Source organism: Mustela putorius, unplaced genomic scaffold (genome assembly GCF_011764305.1).
Source record: "Mustela putorius furo isolate JIRA1106 unplaced genomic scaffold, ASM1176430v1.1 tig00003898_pilon_pilon_pilon, whole genome shotgun sequence".
In the NCBI taxonomy this organism is placed as follows: Eukaryota; Metazoa; Chordata; class Mammalia; order Carnivora; family Mustelidae; genus Mustela; species Mustela putorius.
The window spans coordinates 27,704,748-27,723,396 of NW_025422047.1; the positions used below are offsets into that span (position 1 = coordinate 27,704,748).

The 18,649-nt window shown below is 37.1% G+C and overlaps 1 protein-coding gene across 3 annotated transcripts in view; it reads left to right on the plus strand.

The window, feature by feature from the left end:
- Positions 1–18,649, plus strand: part of SCFD1 (sec1 family domain containing 1) — a 107,710-nt gene that overhangs the window by 63,062 nt on the left and 25,999 nt on the right. For all 3 annotated transcript variants that reach the window (XR_006602829.1, XM_013057596.2, XM_004755155.3), the window contains exons 16-19: positions 3,430–3,500; positions 5,519–5,598; positions 12,340–12,402; positions 18,301–18,376. Coding sequence is in view for 2 of the 3 variants with exons in the window: in XM_013057596.2 (XP_012913050.1) it covers positions 3,430–3,500; positions 5,519–5,598; positions 12,340–12,402; positions 18,301–18,376 (290 nt within the window). In the remaining variant the exon portion in view is untranslated. The remainder of the gene's footprint in view (positions 1–3,429; positions 3,501–5,518; positions 5,599–12,339; positions 12,403–18,300; positions 18,377–18,649) is intronic.

The following is an 18,649-nucleotide window of genomic DNA, read 5'->3' on the forward strand; positions in this document are numbered from 1 at the left end:
TTTATCTTATAAATACCATTTTGTGCTCATTGGAGAAGTAGTTGATTCCAGGGCTGAGGTAGGAAGAGAAAATAGAAAATGAGCCTAGATTAGTTTGTTGTGTCAGAAAACAAGGAATATACTCAGAAAGTGATGGGACATGTCAAAGAGACCCAGAAGTCAGCTTGAAGTGACCCCCAGTGGGGAGATCATGACATCATGAGTATTAAAATAATGATAACAGATTATAACTCACTGAATGAAACAGGAAGCCATCAGTCCACAGAGATAATAGTAAAAGAGTAACCATAAGTGACTCTTAATCTCACAAAACAAACTGAGGGTTGCCGGGGGGAGGGGGTTTGGGAGAAGGGGGTGGGATTATGGACATTGGGGAGGGTATGTGATTTGGTGTGTGCTGTGAAGTGTGTAAACCTGGTGATTCACAGACCTGTACCCCTGGGGATAAAAATATATGTTTATAAAAAATTAAAAAAAAAAAAATGTAAAAAAAAAAAAAAAAAAAAAAAGATGGAAATAGAAGGAATTAATTGAAAGAAGTTGCGTATAATGTAAATAAAACCTTTAACAGTGCTTAGGACATAATATGTGCTCAATAAATATAATGTTAGCTATTTTAACATTAAAAAAAAAAAAAAAAAAAAAAAAGAGTAAGTTCAAGTTTCACAGGATATTTAGTTTCAAATTACCTCCCTGCAAAATACTTCTTAATTACAAAGAGAAAACTAACTTTACAGTGGAGAAGTATGATAGATCCCTTACTAGGTAATCTCAGTGAACACCGTCAGTAATGAGACATATTGAAATAATGCCCCATCCAGTAGGATGCAATACAAAGAACATAGTTTTCTCTTGTGATATTCCTGCCAAAGGTGTATAACTTGAATCTGATCATGAGGAAATATCAAACAAAATTTAATTGTGAGATATTCTACCAAAAAAACAAAAACAAAAACAAAAGAAAGCCTGTAATCTCCTAAAACATCAAGGCCATGTAAGTCAAGGAAAGACTGAGGAACTGTTTCATACAGAAGTTAACTATATGTTGTGTGGCAGCTGTATATCCCACATGATGCTAAAATTGATCCTTTTGTCATAAAGGATGTTACAGGCTAGTGGTGAAACTTGAAATGACATCTGAGGATTATATGTTATTACTAATTTATCAATGCTGATTTCCTGATTTTGATAGTTGTTATATTGAGCTTATTATATTGAGGAATGTCTGACATTTGGGAATGATGGGACAGCAGGTCAAAAACTTACTCGCAAATTGTTCAGAGAGACAAAAAGCTTTCTGAATTCTACTTAAAATTTTTCCCTAAGATACATTCGATTACTCAGTAAGAAAAGTGACTTTAAAATTGAAGCAGTTCCGGTGGAAGCTTAGGTATGACAGGAGGACCCAGGCTGCCAGTTGGAGGTTCTAGAGTACTTGCAGTTGTAAAGGATGCATTTTTGTAATTTCCATTTGATTCCTCTGTGATTAATATTTTTGTAAAGATTTTATGTATTTATTTGAGAGAGACATCACAAGTAAGCAGAGAGGGAAGCAGGCTTCTCGCTGAGCAGAGAGCCTGATACAGGGCTCCATCTCAGGACCCAGAGGCTTAACCCACTGAGCCACCCAGGGGCCCCTGTGATTAATATTATTATAAGCATCAGGATATTCTCCAACTCTTACCATCATAGTATTCTTAAAATCCTTAGCAGAAATTTTGAGGGCTTATTGTTAACACTATAGCAACTATAAAATAAGTTTCTCCTGAAGAAGAGAATGGGAACTCTCTCTTCTTTAAGCAGAATAAGTGCCTGCTATTAGAAAGGCTATACTAGATGCTGAGGATGTTGATTTACAGGCCCCTAAAACTCTGAAGGAGGGGAGTCTTTGTCTCCTCTTTTAGGAGTGGTGGTCCCAAGAGCCTGCAGCAAGCCTCATTGTTTGTTTGTTTGTTTTTCTCTTTGCCTTCTAACTACTTAGTCATAGTTGCAGGAAATGCACAGTGGAACAGGGTAACTAAAGCCAAAGCTTTCAGGATAGAGCACCAAAAAGGGAGAGCCAGGGGAATTGGAAACTACCAAGATTGCGGAGAGGAAGGAGCTCAGGAAAGCAACCTCATAAAGTTGTTTATGAATTCCTGGGCTCACCCCTGAGCTGCACATATGTGAATTAGATCCTAAACAGTATTATTTCAAAGACTGCGAGTTGAAGGGCTAGACAGTTTCCCAGTTCCCATAGTGTCCACTAGATGGTTGGACAGATCCAGTAGCACTGCAGAAGTTTTTGAAAATATAAATCAGTGGTGGAGCCACAACCCACAGAAAGCTGTTGGAATTGGCCTGAACCCAGCCAACAAATTACCTGCTAAACAAAAATAGCTTTCTCCTAGGACTTAAACAAGACCCTGAATTTCATAACCTGATTTTCAAAATGTCCAAGATACATTTATTTGTAAATATCAGAACTTTGGAAAACCCATCATTGATCTTTATTACCGTTCATTGTCATATTTAGGGAATAAGGATAATTTGAGAATGGTTATCTGGATTCTGAACAATATAAAAAATCGATAGTTCACTAGTCATGTTTTGAAAAAATTTTCCTAGTTTTTATTCTATAATAAAGTGTAACAGTTTCAAGTTCTTGAGTATTAGGATAAACACTTTGAAGTGAGAGTGCATATTGTTATTTGTTGGTGGTGAAATTGTGTTACCACTGGCCAGTGCTTTGCACCAGAGTACACCCAGTAGCAGAGGGGGAAATAAATGAGCTTTTCTGTCCAGTTTTGGGCTCTGGGTAATAGGATTAGCAGATCAGACCCACTGCAAGCAAGAAATTTCCTTGAAATCTCATGTTTTGTCTTAAACAATTTCAGGCAAATATATTTTGTATTATACAACAGTGTTTATTTTAATATAAATGTATTCTTTTTCCAAATCTTGTAAGTGATACGATACCCTTCAGGAAGAGACATTTATATGGTGACCACACTTTTGAGAAGTACCAAAGTTTTGTAACCCGAAACCTAGAATGACCATATAGCTAGTTTCCCCGAACAGTCTCATTTTTATATCTGTTGTCCTTACATAATTATTACAGCATCCCCTTTCCATCTCTGTGATTACCCTACCTTATGCCTTTCTTTCTTTCTTAGTTCACATACAAAATGTAAATCTCTTACAGATATTTTGAAAGATAGAATGGACATACTTCTGTATTCCATTCCTTTAATCCCACAGCATTTAATATTTTTTCCATATCTGTATTGTACGTGGGTATAGTTATAGTGCCTGTAATCTTAAGTCAGTTAAATCAAGAACCATATTTTATCTTTTCACAGTTATGTGCCTTAAATTTTTACATACTTGTGTTGACTATAATACTTAACCAGAATTATGAAAGTTTTTTTATTTATATTCCCTATGTAGCAGGAACTCCAGAAGATAAAATGAGGCTGTTTCTTATTTATTATATAAGTGCACAGCAGGCACCCTCTGAGGTATGTCCTCCTTGTTCAGTTATTGGGTAGAAGGGGAAATATTTGTCTGTTTCAAAAATAAAAGACCAGATCACTATGGCCAAATAACTACCTCATTCCTTTCTTTAAAAGAAAAACAGTTTGTTAAGGCTAGTTCTATTTATTGCTGAGTTTTTATAGCAGTATTTGTTGTCATAAAGAGAACTATCCACTCATGAAATGTCTGACCACTTCTAAGTTGTTGGGATATGAATTGGATTCAAATGGCCAAGATTCTTATTTCTGGAAAATAGCTATTATAAACTGAATTAGCCAAGTTTGCTATGCTTTTTGAAACATTGGTCTTATTTCTTATTATGTGATAATCTTAAAAGCTCTGTTTCTTTGAGCTATAGCCACTAATGTCTTCCAGTGAATTTATCTATAACCTAAGGTAAAAATTTGGTAATATTTTAAGGTTATTAAAACTAATGTTCATTATAGAATATAAGGAGTCAGTTGTAAGAATACTCAGAGTTCCAAAAAGTTACATTAATACTGTAATTTTAAATTTATTGAGATTAAACTTCAGATTTATATTGCAATCAAATAACTTTTTTTATATTGCAATCAAATAACTTCTGTATCAATAAATTTCTAAGAATGATTGGAAAATGATACATTTTCCTTTCTGAAAGATTTTTTTTTCCCTCACTGGAAGATTGGGTAATTTTTTGGGTAATTTTGTTGTTTTTCATTTTATGTGGTAGGCCATCAGTTGCTTTTGAAGAAAAAAAAATGTTTAGGTAATTGATTTTTGAAGGCAAATGGTGATTTTGGTGTCAGTGTTGTTGCCGGGTTAGAGGTCAGCTAACTCTCTCTAATGTTAACTCAGTGAAATTTTACTGGATGAGCAACAAGTATGAGAATTTTAGAGATGACATCTAGAATGATATAATTGTAAACGTCTTTCCTTCTCTGGCAGCATTTATTTTTAAAAGTCTGTTTGATCATAACACTTCTTTTGGTCAAAAATCTCTGGTGCATTAAAACAGTAAACTAAACCCAGTATTTCCTTTAGGCCAATTCTGCTTTATTTTGGGCATATAGCTTTTATTTTAATTCAGTAAGCAAGTGTGGTTTTCTTTTCAGGAATATCTCGTACCTGTATCTTAGGGGATTTTTACAGGCTTTATATATAGGTGTGTATATATATATATTATATACATATATATATAAAGGATAAAAGCCTATTTATAGTATTTTTTTAAGAATTTATTAATTTAAGAGTTAATTCCATGTTCCCTTATTTTGACCACATATTTTTATTTATTTTTGGTAAGGACCATGTCTTTTCATAAGTTTAAGTGATCACTAATAGGCTTAAAGCAAATTATGACAGCCTGATAGCCCCCAAAATGCAAAGGAGTAAACATCTCTGTTGAGCTTTAAATGTCTTGTCTTGTAAAATTTTTATGGTGGAGTCACTATGATGATAGGCTTTTATAAAGTACAGGAATTCAACTACACTTACTCATCAGGAAACAAAAATAGCAAGAAAGAGAAAACAATTTTTTAAAAAGTGTAAGACACCTGATACTCAGTTAATGAATTTGGACCATAAGAGTGCATATGAGAGGGGAAAACCTGAATCTACATTTCCCATCAGTCAGTGTCATGTCACAATGTCCCCTTGTGTTTCTGGTTTTAAAATGCTCTTTTTCTATTCAGATATTTATTTATTGCTTATCCCAAGGAAAGGCAGTCTATTTCAAAAATGGAGAGAAAAAAACTGTCTTTGTTGGACTCACTAAGGGATGACAGAATACTGGTTAGGTGATTTGGGAGCCTGACAAAGGTAATTTTCATTAGATATGATTTTTGTCTCAGGTGCTCACTTATATACTCACTTAAAATATGACTCCACTCTACTTGGGTACCTAGAATTTAAACTCATGCCTTTGGTCTAACTTTTTGATTAATCAAGTAATAACAAACAAAATCATCTTCTCTTTCACAAAAGTAAAATTTTTTATGATACCATTCTTTGCTTATTTCAGGCTGATTTGGAGCAATACAAAAAAGCTTTAACTGATGCAGGATGCAACCTTAATCCCTTACAATATATCAAACAGTGGAAGTAAGTTTTATTTTCTTCTTATATAAGAGAGTACAATAGAAGTAGAGTTCCCAAGAAAATGGGAATGTTAACAAGAAAATTTAATAGTATCTTTTTTCTGATTTTTCTTAAATTCAGTAGCATAAATATTTCCCTATCTGGCCCTCACTGTCCACAATTTAAAATTACATAAAATAGTGCTAATTTTCTTTCCTACACAAGTTTATATTTTCTTTACTGATTAGATTAAGAACATCAAAGACTGAAATGTTTGGATCACATGTCTCAAAAACATTAAAAGAAGGTTTTAATTTCACTTGTAGAGAAATGCAGATTAACATAGGGCAAACATTTAGGAAAGTGCTGTGCCAAGGATATAGGCAGGTTAATTGGTGCGTTAAATTCTGCTATTAAAAACACATATTGTCACAATTTTTGCTAGATGGTATAAAAATAATTTTTTTAGAGAACTAGAATTTTTGTTTTTATTTTTTTCCAGGTGGTAATTTATTTCTTAATTGATTTTTTGTTAATTAATATATAATGCATTATTTCATATAATATGTAAGAATGCATTATTATTTGGTACAGGTCTGTGATTTATCAGTCTATACCATTCACATCATTCATCATATCACATACCTTCCCCATGCCCATCACCCAGCCACCCCATCCTTCCTACCCCCTTCACTCCAGCAACCCTCAGTTTGTTTCCTGAGATTAAGAGTGTCTTACAGTTTGTCTCCCTCTCTGGTTTTGTCTTGTTTCACTTTTTCCTCTCTTCCCCTATGATCCCCTGCCTTATTTCTCAAATTCCACATATCATTGGGATCATATGATAATTGTCTTTCTCTGATTGACTTATTTCACTTAGCATAATACCCTCTAGTTCCACCCATGTCATTGCAAATGGTAAGATTTCATTTTTGATGGCTACATAATATTCCATCATGTGTGTGTGTGTGTGTGTGTGTGTGTGTGTGTGTGTGTGTGTATACCACATCTTCTTTATCCATTCATCTATCGATAGACATCTAGACTCTTTCCATGGTTTGGCTATTGTAGATATTGCTGCTATAAACACTGGGGTTGCACATGCCCCTTCGGATCACTACATTTGTATCTTTGGGGTAAATACGTAGTAAGGCAATTGCTGAGTTGTAGGATAGCTCTATTTTCAACTTTCTGGGGAACCTCCATACTGTTTTCCAGAGTGGCTGCACCAGCTTGCATTTCCACCAACAGTGTAGGGGGGTTCTCCTTTCTCTGCATCCTTACCAACATCTGTCATTTCCTGACTTGTTAACTTAGCCCTTCTGGCTTCTGTGAGGTGGTTATCTCGTTGTGGTTTTAATTTATTTTTCCCTGATGCCAAGTGATGTTGAGCACTTTTTCATGTGTCTCTTGGCTATTTGGATATGTTCTTTGGAAAAGTGTCTGTTCATATCTTCTGCCCATTTCTTGATTGGATTATTTGTTCTTTGGGTGTTGACTTTAATTAGTTCCTTGTAGATTTTGGACACTAGCTCTTTATCTGATACGTCATTCACAAATATCTTCTCCCATTCTGTCAGTTGTCTTTTGGTTTTGTTGACTGTTTCCTTTGCTGTGCAAAAGCTCTTCATCTTGATGAAGCCCCTTGAATAGTTCATTTTTGCCCTTGCTTCCCTTGCCTTTGGCGATGTTTCTAGGAAGAAGTTGCTGTGGCTGTGGTTGAAGAGGTTGCTGCCTGTGTTCTCCTCAAGGATTTTAATGGATTCCTGTCTCATATTGAGGTCTTTAATCCATTTTGAGTCTATTTTTGAGTGTGGTGTAAAGAAATTGTCCAGTTTCATTCTTCTGCGTGTGGTTGTCCAGTTTTCCTAGCACCATTTGTTGAAGAGACCCATCTTTTTTCCATTGGACAGTCTTTGCTGCTTTGTTGACGATTAGTTGACTATAGAGTTGAGGGTTTATTTCTGGACTCTCTGTTCTGTTCCATTGATCTGTGTGTCTGTTTTTGTGCCAGTACCATACTGTCTTAATGATTACAGCTTTGTAATAGAGCTTGAAGTCTGGAATTGTGATGCCACCAGCTTTGCTTTCCAACATTCCTCTGGCTATTCAAGGTCTTTTCTGGTTCCATACAAATTTTAGGATTATTTGTTCCATTTCTGTGAAAAAAGTTGATGGTATTTTGATAGGGATTGCATTGAATGTGTAGATTGCTTTAGGTAGTATAGACATAGGCTTTAGGTAGCATAGACATAGGCATAGCATAGACATTTGTTCTTCTAATCCATGAGCATGGAACATTTTCCCATTTCTTTTGTGTCTTCCTCAATATCTTTCATGAGTATTCTATAATTTTCTGAGTACAGATTTTTTGTCTCTTTGATTAGATTTATTCCTAGGTATCTTATGGTTTTGGGTGCAATTGTAATGGAATCGACTCCTTAATTTCTCTTTCTTCTGTCTTGGTGGTGGTGTATAGAAATGCAACTGATTTCTGTACATTCTTTTTATATCCTGACACTTTTCTGAATTCCTGTATGAGTTCTAGCAGGTTTGGGGTGGAGTCTTTTGGGTTTCCACATAAAGTATCATATTACCTGCAAAGAGTGAAAGTATGACTTCTTTGCCAATTTGGATGCCTTTTATTTCTTTCTGTTGTCTGATTGCTAAGGTTAGGACTTCTAGTACTATGTTGAATAGCAATGGTGATCATGGACAGCCCTGCCGTGTTCCTGACCTTAGGGGAAAAGCTCTCAGTTTTTCCCATTGAGAGTGATATTCGCTATGAGCATTCCATAAATGGCTTTTCTGAAACTGAGTTATGTTCCCTCTGTTCCTATACTGTGAAGACTTTTAATCAAGAAGGGATGCTTTATTATGTCAGATGCTTTTTCTGCATCTATTGAGAGTATCATATGATTCTTATTCTTTTATTAATGTGTAGTGTATCACATTGATTGATTCATGGATGTTGAACCAACCTTGCAGTCCAGGAATAAATCCCACTTGGTTGTGGTGAATAATCTTTTTAATGTATCACTGAACTCTTTTGGCTAGTGTTTTGGTGAAAATTTTTGCATCCATGTTCATCAGGGATATTGGTCTATAATTATCCTTTTTGATGGGGTCTTTGTTTGGCTTTGGGATCAAGGTAATGCTGGCCTAAAATGAGTTTGGAAGTTTTCCTTCCATTTCTGTTTTTTGAAACAGTTTCGGAAGAATGGGTCTTAATTCTTCTTTAAATATTTGGTAGATTTTCCCTGGGAAGCCATCTGGCCCTGGGCTTTTGTTCTTTGGGAGATTTTTTTTATGACTGCTTCAAGTTTCCTTGCTAGTTATGGGTCTGTTCAGGTTTTCTCTTTCTCTTTCTTCCTGGTTCAGTTTTGGTAGTTTTTACATCTCTAGGAATGCATCCATTTCTTCCAGATTGTCTGATTTGTTGGCATATAGTTGCTCATAATATGTTCTTATAATTATTTGTATTTCTTTGGTGTTGGTTGTGATCTCTCCTCTTTCATTTATGATTTTATTTATTTGGGTCCTTTAGCTTTTCTGTTTGATAAGTCTGGCTAGGGGGTTATCAATCTTACTCTTTCAAAGAACCAACTCCTAGTTTCATTGATCTGTTCTGCTGTTCTTTTCATTTCTCTTTTGTTGATTTCTGCTCAGATCTTTTATTATTTCTCTTCTGCTGTGTTTGGGCTCTATTTGCTGTTCTTTTTCCAGCTCCTTTAGGTGTAGGGTTAGGTTGTATATTTGAAACCTTTCTTGTTTCTTGAGAAAGGCTTGTATTGCTGTATACTTTACTCTTAGTACCACCTTTGCTGAATCCCAAGGATTTTGAACAGTTTAATTGGGGCATTTAGCCCATTTACGTTCAGAGTAACTATTGAAAGGTATGAATTTAGTGCCATTGTATTGCTTGTAAGGTGACTGTTACTGTATATTGTCTCTGTTCCTTTCTGGTCTATGTTACTTTAAGATTCTAGCTTTGCTTAGAGGACCTCTTTCAATATTTCCTGTAGGGCTGGTTTGGTGTTTGCAAATTCTTTTAGTTTTTGTTTGTCCTGGAAGCTTTTTAACTCTCCTATTTTCAATGACAGCCTAACTGGATATAGTATTCTTGACTGCATATTTTTCTTAGTTGGTGCTCTGAATATGTCATGCCAGTCCTTTCTGGCCTGCCAGGTCACTGGATAGGTCTGCTGCCAGTCTGTTGTTTCTACCATTATAGGTTATAGACCTCTTGTCCTGAGCTGCCTTCAGAATTTTCTCTTTGTCTTTGAGATTTGTAAGTTTTACTATTAGATGATCGGGTGTTGACATATTTTTATTGATTTTTGACAAGGGTTCTCTGTGCCTTCTCGATTTTGATGCCTGTTTCCTTCCCCAAATTAGGGAAGTTCTCCACTATACTGTGGTCCAATATACCATCTGCCCTTCTTTTCTTCTTCTCGAATCCCTATTATTATATTGTTTTGTTTATGATATCACTTATCTCTCAGATTCTCCCCTCGTGATCCAGTAGTTGTTTATCTCTCTTTTTCTCAGCTTCTTTATTCTCCATCATTTGGTCTTCTGTATCACTAATTCTGTCTTCTGCCTCATTTATTCCAGGAGTTAGAGCCTCCATTTTTTTTTTTTGCATCTCATTAATAGCCTTTTTGATTTCGACTTGGTTAGACTTTACATCTCCAAAAAGGGATTCTCTAGTATCCTCTATGCTTTTTTCAAGCCCAGCTATTATCTTTATAATCATCATTCTGACCTGTAGCTCCAATGTCTGACTAATGTCCATGTTAATTAGGTCCCTGTCAGTTGGTACTGCCTCTTATTTCTTTTTTTGAGGTGAATTTTTCTGGTTTTTTTTTTTTTGTTTTTCCATTTTGTCCAGAAAAGAATAGATATATAAGAGAACAAGATGCTAAAAGGTAACAATGACCCCAGAAAAATATACACTACACAAATCAGAAGAGACCCGAAACTGAAGGGATAAGGGAAAAAAAAAAAAAAGAATAAAATCAGGCTGGGGAATAAAACAGAGGCACTCACTAGATTTTGGGCATATTTTGGCTCTTTAGAAGAGACTGTCTGCCAAAATTTTAAAGAAAGAAAAACTTACATATATACAAAAAATAAGGTTAACTACAATGAAGGAATAAAATATGACTATAAAAGTGAAAATTAAGATTTTAAAAGAATTGTTAAGATAATAAGTTGGTTGAAAAAGGAAAGAAGAGGGGTGGCTGAGTGGCTCAGTTGATTAAGTGTCTGCCTTTGGCTGGCATTGTGATCCTAGGGTCCTGGGATCAAGCCCTGCATCAGGCTCCCTGCTCAGCGGAGAGCTTGCTTCTCCCTCTCCCTCTGCCTGCTGTTCTGCCTACTTGTGTGCTTGCTCTCTCTCTATCTCTCTCTCTCTGGCAAATAAATAAAATATTTAAAGGAAAAGAAAAATTCAAAATAAAATAGAGCTCCCCCGACCCCCCATGTCAGCTGGCTCCTGGCAACTGACAGAGCAGCAGAGCACAATGCACAAAACTGAACTTTTAAAAGTCTGCTCAACTGAGGGAATGTCACTCCAGTGGCTAAGTGGGGTGTAGAGCCCTCACTGGTACACTGTGGTCTCAGGACCCTCGGGGGCACAGAAAGACTGGGGGTGCCTGAGTGTGGCAAAGCTCCCACGTATCAGAGCGGGGAAGCTGGCTGCAAAAACAGAGCTCCCCTCCCTCCCCCGGGAGGAGTGGCATGGGAGCACACTACAGGAATCTGCTGGGTTTGGAGATTCCAAATGGGGCCCTGTGCTAAAGATGGAAATGCTTAGTCGTAGGCCAGGTGAGCAAGGAGTGTGGCCCGAGACCAGGGAGACAGCCATTTTCATTCTCTCCTCCAAAGCTGTACAGAAAGCTTTCAGGGAACAAAAGCTACTAAGAGCAAACCCGAGCATATTAGTTAGCCTGGCCCCTGGCAAGGGCCGTGCAATTCGGCTTGGGGCAAAGACACTTGAGAATCACTGCAACAGACCCCTCCCCAGAAGATCAGCAAGAACATCTAGCCAAGACCAAGTTTACCAATAAATGAGAACTGCAAAACCCCAGTGCTGGGGGAATATAGCACATGGAATTCATGGCTTTTTTTTCCCATGATTCCTTAGTCTTTCAAAGTTAACTTTTAAAATTTTCTTTATTTTTTTCTTTTTATTTTTTTTGAATTTTTCTTTTCCTTTAAATATTTTATTTATTTGCCAGAGAAAGAGAGAGAGAGAGAGAGAGCAAGCACACAAGTAGGCAGAACAGCAGGCAGAGGGAGAAGAAAGCAGTCAGTTTATTCCCCTCAAAGGACAGCATGAGCAAAGATATATGTCTGAGGATGAGGAAGTATGGAATGTGGGGAACAATAAAGAGATTTAATCAGTACATGATTATTCTTTTAAGGCAGCAAGTCTGTTTCATGTTAATCAGTTTATAATAATAGGAAAAAAATCTTGAAGTTTAGAAAATAAATGCATTTGTGTTTTTTTAAGGATTTCAGTGTTTCAGCACTAATTGTACTGTACTTGGGTATCATTTTATGTGATTAAAAATAATAAAGGGTATTTATGTACTTGTTTCAGTGCTAATTGTACTGAAACACTGTATTAATTGAAAAATGATTGCTATTTTCGGAAAATGTCTGCATAGTAAAAGTTACAGCCAATAGAGTTTTCAGTTTTGTGATGCTGAATGTTAGCTCTGATAATCAACTTTTTAATACAACTTTCTTATTTCACAGGGCTTTTGCCAAGATGGCCTCAGCTCCTGCCAGCTATGGTAATACTACCACGAAACCAATGGGGTAAGTATTTTTAATAATTCTGATTGAATAAGTCTGGTACTGCAGATCATAATTAGACTCACATGCCTTAAAAATACACTGACACTTTGTTTTTGGTTGGGGGGAGGTTAGGGGTTTTTTTAATTTTCTTTTTTTTTTTTTTTTAATGATTTGTTTACTTCAGAGAGAAAGAGGGAGTGAGCGATGGGGGAAGGGCAGTGGGAGGGAATCTTCAAGCAGACTCTCTGATGAGCAGGGAGCCTAAGCTGAAACAAAGAGTCAGATACTTAACCAACTGAGCCACACAGGTGCCCAGAAACACACAGACACTTTGAATTCAGAATGTTTTCTTTGTGCGATGAATGTCAACATGCTTTTGCCTTCCTTATGTTTAAATTCTCATTTTTAAATGTAAGTTAATATATTTTACATGGTATGAGATATTGGCTTCTCCTGCGCCTTCTTAAAACATTACATTTTTCAGGGGCACCTGGGTGGCTCAGTGGGTTAAGCCTCTGCCTTCGGCTCAGGTCATGATCCCAGGGTCCTGGGATCGAGCCCCGAATCAGGCACCCTGCTGAGCAGAGAGCCTGCTTCCCCCTATCTCTCTGCCTGCCTCTCTGCCTACTTGTGATCTCTGTCAAATAAATAAATAAAATCTTTTTTAAAAAATTACATTTTCCATTTTCAGAAGTTATATGAAGGTTAAAGCTATTCTTACATCAGCATTGATAAGTAATATAGATTTGGAGCTTGGCATTCTAGACTTAGCTTCGGGATAGATCTAGGCATACTGTTAAATGAAAAGAGGAAGTCCCCAGAGGTGGGTCTGACTTCTGATTCCAGAACATCCTATAGTATGCATGATTTTCAAAGTAGCTGAACAAGGTAATTCCCACTGCTCTTTTTTTTATATACCATATTTATTTCAAATTCCTTAATTTTTAGAATTTAGAAGAAAAGTGTGTAGCCCAGGCAAAAACAGTCTTATTCTAGCCCCACCCTGAGCTTCAGGTTTTAATGAAACAATTTGCAAAAAGCAAAAACACTCAGCCTAAGGCAGGACCTTGTAAGTGCTTTGACAAAATTAATCCAGCTAGTCTCACCTTCATGCAGTGCTGTGTAGGTTAGCACTTAAGTTTCCTGGTACCAGGGAACTATCTCTGAACTCTTATTCAAACAAAGATTACTTTCTCTTGTTTCTGTTAAAGAAGGATTTTCCATCTTATCCAGGTCTTCATTTCAGAAAGGGTAAAGGAAAAGGAAATTTATTTGGAAAATTACTCTCATCTTTTTAATAGACTTTCCAGTTTCATAAAATTTTAACTAAATATTAAGAGCCCATTAGGTTTCTTATGGATTTCATACTTGAGAATTTTAATAAAATGTGTTATAGAAAAATCTTGATTTGAAGGATATCCCTAGCCTTCTGATAATCATAATACAGGAATACCATTCCATCCCACAAAGCATCCTTTGATTCAGAGTGAGAGATTAAGCCACAAATGTAAACCCAACGTGGCACGTCATTGTTTGGTGTTATTTTTTGTTGTTAAAAATTCAGACAATAAACATTGCTTCAGAATTGAGTTATGTTGTGCTTCACATTTTTATATCATAGATGTTATGTATTGTGGGGAGATCATATAAACAGGACTGGATCTAGCTTCTGTGATATAGAGAAAATAGTAACTTTTGACCTACTCATAATACTTACACTCATATATATTTTCAACTTGTTAGTGTGTTTTAATTCCTAAAACAAGTTATCTTATTTACTATCTTTAATTTTATTATTTTGGTATTAAGTCAATCAAGAAAGCAAAGCAGGGAATTCTCTTCAAATTATAATTTGCCTAAAAACGATAGGCATACCTCAGAGATACTGTGCGTTAATTTCCAGACTACTGCAATAAAGTGAATATCACAGTAAAGCAACTCAAAATTAATTTTTTGGGTTTCCCATGCATGCAGGTTATTTATGTTTGCACAATACTGTAGTCAGTTAAGGTGTAGCAGCGTATTGTCAAAAAATGTACATACTTAATTTAAAAATAACTTATTGCTAAAATACGTTAACCATCCTCTGAGTTTTCATCGAGTCATAATCTTTTTGATGGTGGAGAGTCTTGTCTTAATGTTGATGGTTGTTGACTGATCAGGGTGGTGGTTCCTGAAGGTTGTGGTAACTGTGGCAGTTTCTTACCGTAAGATTACAGTAAGGTTTGTTGCATTGATGGACTCTTCCTTCACAGTTTTTTTTGTAGCAGTGCATATGGCTTGATAGCATTTTACCTGGAGTAGAAAATTGGGGCCAGTCCTGCAAACCCTAGCCACTGCTTTATCAACAGAATTTATGGAATATTCTGAGTCATTTGTTGTCATTTCAGCAGTCTTTACAGCATCTTCATCAGGAGTAGATTCAGTCTCAAGAAACTACTTTCCTTGCTCTACTTTCTTTGCTCATCTCAAGCAACAACTCCTTACTCATTAAAGTTGTATCATGAGATTACAGCAACTCAGTCACATCTTGAGGCTTCACTTCCAATTCTAGCTCTCTATTTCTACCACATCTGCAGTCCTCCACTGAAGTCCCGAATCCCTCTAAGTCATCTGGCATGTTGGAATCACCTTATTTCATACTTTCGTTCATGTTGATATTTTGACCTCATCCCATGAATCATGAATGTTCTTAGTGGCATCTAGAATGGTAAAACCTTGAACAGTTTCAGTTTAGTTTGCTCATATCCATCAGAGGAATCACTATACGTGGCAGCTATATTATAATTTTTTTTTTAAATTTAAGGTTTTATTTATTTGACAGACAGACAATGAGAGAGGGAACACAAGCAGGGGAAGCGGGAAAGGGAGAAGCAGGCTTCCTGTCCAGCAGGGAGCCTGATGTGGGGCTTGACTGCAGGACCCTGGGATCATGACTGGAGCTGAAAACAGATGCTTAACAACTGAGTCACCCAGGCACCCTCAAAACATGTTTCTTAAATAAGAAAACTTGAAAACCAGAATCACTCCTCGATCCATGGGCTACAGATGGGTAGTTCGTTAGCAGGCTTGAAAAAAAAAAAAACATTAATCTCACTGTGCATCTCCATCACACTTCTTAGGTGGCCAGGTATATTGTCAGTGAGCAGTACTATTTGGGAAGGAATCTTTTTTTCTGTTTTTCTGAGCAGTGAGTTCCAACACTGGGCTTAAATACTCAGTAAATCATGTAAACAGATGTGCTGTCATCCAGGTTTTTGTTCCATTTCTAGAACAGAGAGTAGATTTAAGCCACATTAGCCCTTAATAAGAGAGTCAGACTGTCCTTGAAGTTTTGAAGCCAAGCCTTGAATTCTGCTAGATGTGAGAGTCTTAGATGGCATCTTCTTCCAGTAGAAGTCCTATTTTATCTGTATTGAAAAACTCTTGTTTAGTGTAACCCCCTTCATTCATTACCTTAGCTAAATCTGGATAACTTGCTACAGTTTCAACTTCAACACTTGCTGCTTCACCTTGCACTTAACCTTATAGAGATGACTTCCTTCCTTGAACCTTAAGAACCAACTTCTGATAGCTTCATCTTTTTCTTCTGCAGCTTCCTCACCTCTCTTAGCCTTCATAGAATTGAAGGGAATTAAGGCCTTGCTCTGGATTAGACTTTGGCTGAAGGGAATTTTATGGCTGGTTTGATCTTCTATCCAGACTACACAACATTTTCCATATCAGTAATAAGTCTGTTTTGATTTCTTATTGTGTGTTCACTGGAATAGCATTTTTAATTTCCTTTTAGAACTTTTCCTTTGCATTCACAACTTTGCTAACTGACATAAGAGGCATAACTTTCAGCCTGTCTCAGCTTTCAGGATGCCTTCTTCCTCACCAAATTATTTCTGTCTTTTGATTAAAAGTGAGAGACATGTGCTCTTTTTCATGGTGCCCAGAGGTGGTAGCCTCCTTTAGGATAAAGCTGAATATCTCTTTCCCAGCTACTGGCTATGAGAAACTCACTGAAGTGAGTGATAAACATAAACTTCACCTCTTTTATGAGTAATGGATGGCCACAGTGCTCTGGGTGAAGGAGGTTTATGTGGTCTGCATCAGTTGTGGCAGGACGCACAAGGCTTCCCAGTAAAGGGCCATGACTTACGGCCATGTCTGCCTGCTGCTGAATAGGGAACATTCCTGAAGACTGGAGAAAGACCAAGGAGGACTGAAGAAAGAAAGCACAAATCTGTCTGAGGTTGCTTGGTGGATGCAAATCTCAATGTTCTCAACTTGGTCATTGTGAGAAAAGTGGGGGAAGGGATGTTCCTAGTGATGTTCCTGGACTCACTAATACTACTGGCACTCATTGCTTGGGGCCCAAATGAGCTAGCAGAACCTGCAAACTTTTTAGTCCCTGTAAAGGTGATGTCCACCTATGTTGTAAGAAATGCCCTAAACAAAGAAGGTAAGAAACCAGAAACCAAAGCATCCAAGATTCAACATCTTGTTCTCCACATGTCCTCTAACACAAACATATATTGCTCTGCAGAAACAGCAAACTAAGAAAAGTAAGGAAGAAGCTGCAGAATATGCTAAAGTTTTGGCCAAGAGAATGAAGGAGGCCAAGGAAAAACCAGGACCAGATTGCCAAGAGGCAGAGGCTGTCCTCTCTAAGAGCTTCTACCTCTAAGTCTGAGTCCAGTGAAAAAAGAGATTGTCTAAGAGTAACAAATGAATAAGATCAGACATCAAAAATTAAAGTGAGAGACATGTGATTCTTCCTTTCACCTGAACACTTAGAGGCCATTATAGGGCTATTAATGACCCAATTTTAATATTGTGTGTCAGGGAACAGGAAGGCCCAAGGAGAGGAAGAGAGATAAGGGAATAGACAGTTGATAGAACATTCAGAACATACCCAGCATTTGTCAGTTAAGTTTGCTTTCTTACATGGGTGAGGATTGTGGCACCCCTAATCAATTAGAGTAGTAACATCAAAGACTACTGATCACAGATCACCATAGCCAATATAGTAATAATGAAAAAGTTTGACATATTGTGAGAGTAACCAAAATGTGACACAGGGCCATGAAGTGAGCAACTGCTGATGGAAAAATGGTGCCAATAGACTTCTTTCATGCAAGGTTTCCACAAACCTTCAGTTTGTTTTAAAAAAAAAATCATTATATGCAAAGTGCATTATACTGAAGCATGATAAAACAAGGTATGCCTAAACAGCTAAGACTAAGCAATTAAAATGTTTAATTCGAAGACAGCTTTTTAGATTTTATGAATCATTACTGACTAGTCAGAGTATTTTTTTTTTAATATTTTATTTATTTATTTGACAGATAGAGACCAGAAGTGGGCAGAGAGGCAGGCAGGGAGGGGGGGGGCGGGAAGCAGGCTCCTGCGAGCAGAGAGCCCGATGCGGGGCTCGATCCCAGGACCCTGAGATCATGACCTGAGCTGAAAGCAGAGGCTTTAACCCACTGAGCCACCCAGGCGCCCCCAGAGTATTTTTTTTTTTAAAGATTTTATTTATTTATTTGACAGAGAGAGAGAGAGACAGTGAGAGAAGGAATACAAGCAAGGGGAGTGGGAGAGAAAGAAGCAGGCTTCCCGCTAAGCAGGGAGCCCAATGCAGGCCTTGATCCCAGGACCCTGGGATCATGACCTGAGCTGAAGGCAGACACTGAATGACTGAGCCATGTAGGAGCCCTAGTCAGAGTATTTTATCACTTTTATTGTTAGATAAAATTACAGCAGTGATACCTATAGAAGCAAAAATGTTAAGGTCACTTCTGTTTACTGAGAATAAAAGTGGTAGGTAAGTGAGCATCAGCAGGTCGTGTATAATCAGGCAAATATTTTATCTGTAACAAATTAGAAAGATAATTTATACTTAGTGTGATCTTTTTCTTTTGCCCCTAGTCTCTTATCACGAGTCATGAATACAGGATCACAGTTTGTTATGGAAGGAGTGAAGAACCTGGTATTGAAACAGCAAGTGAGTACACTTACTAGAAAACATTCTGGTAACTTTTTAAAAAATATTTTATTTATTTATTTGAGAGGGAGAGAACGAGCAGTGGGAAAGGGGAGAGAGAGAGGGAGAAGCAAACTTCCTGCTAAGCAGGAAACCAGATACAGCCTCTATCCCAGGACCTGGAGATCAGGACCTGTGCCAAAAGCAGATGCATAACTGACTGAGCCACCCAGGTGCCCCCCATTCTGGTAACATAGATGTTGACAGATTGATTGTTCAGCTAGAACAACTTTC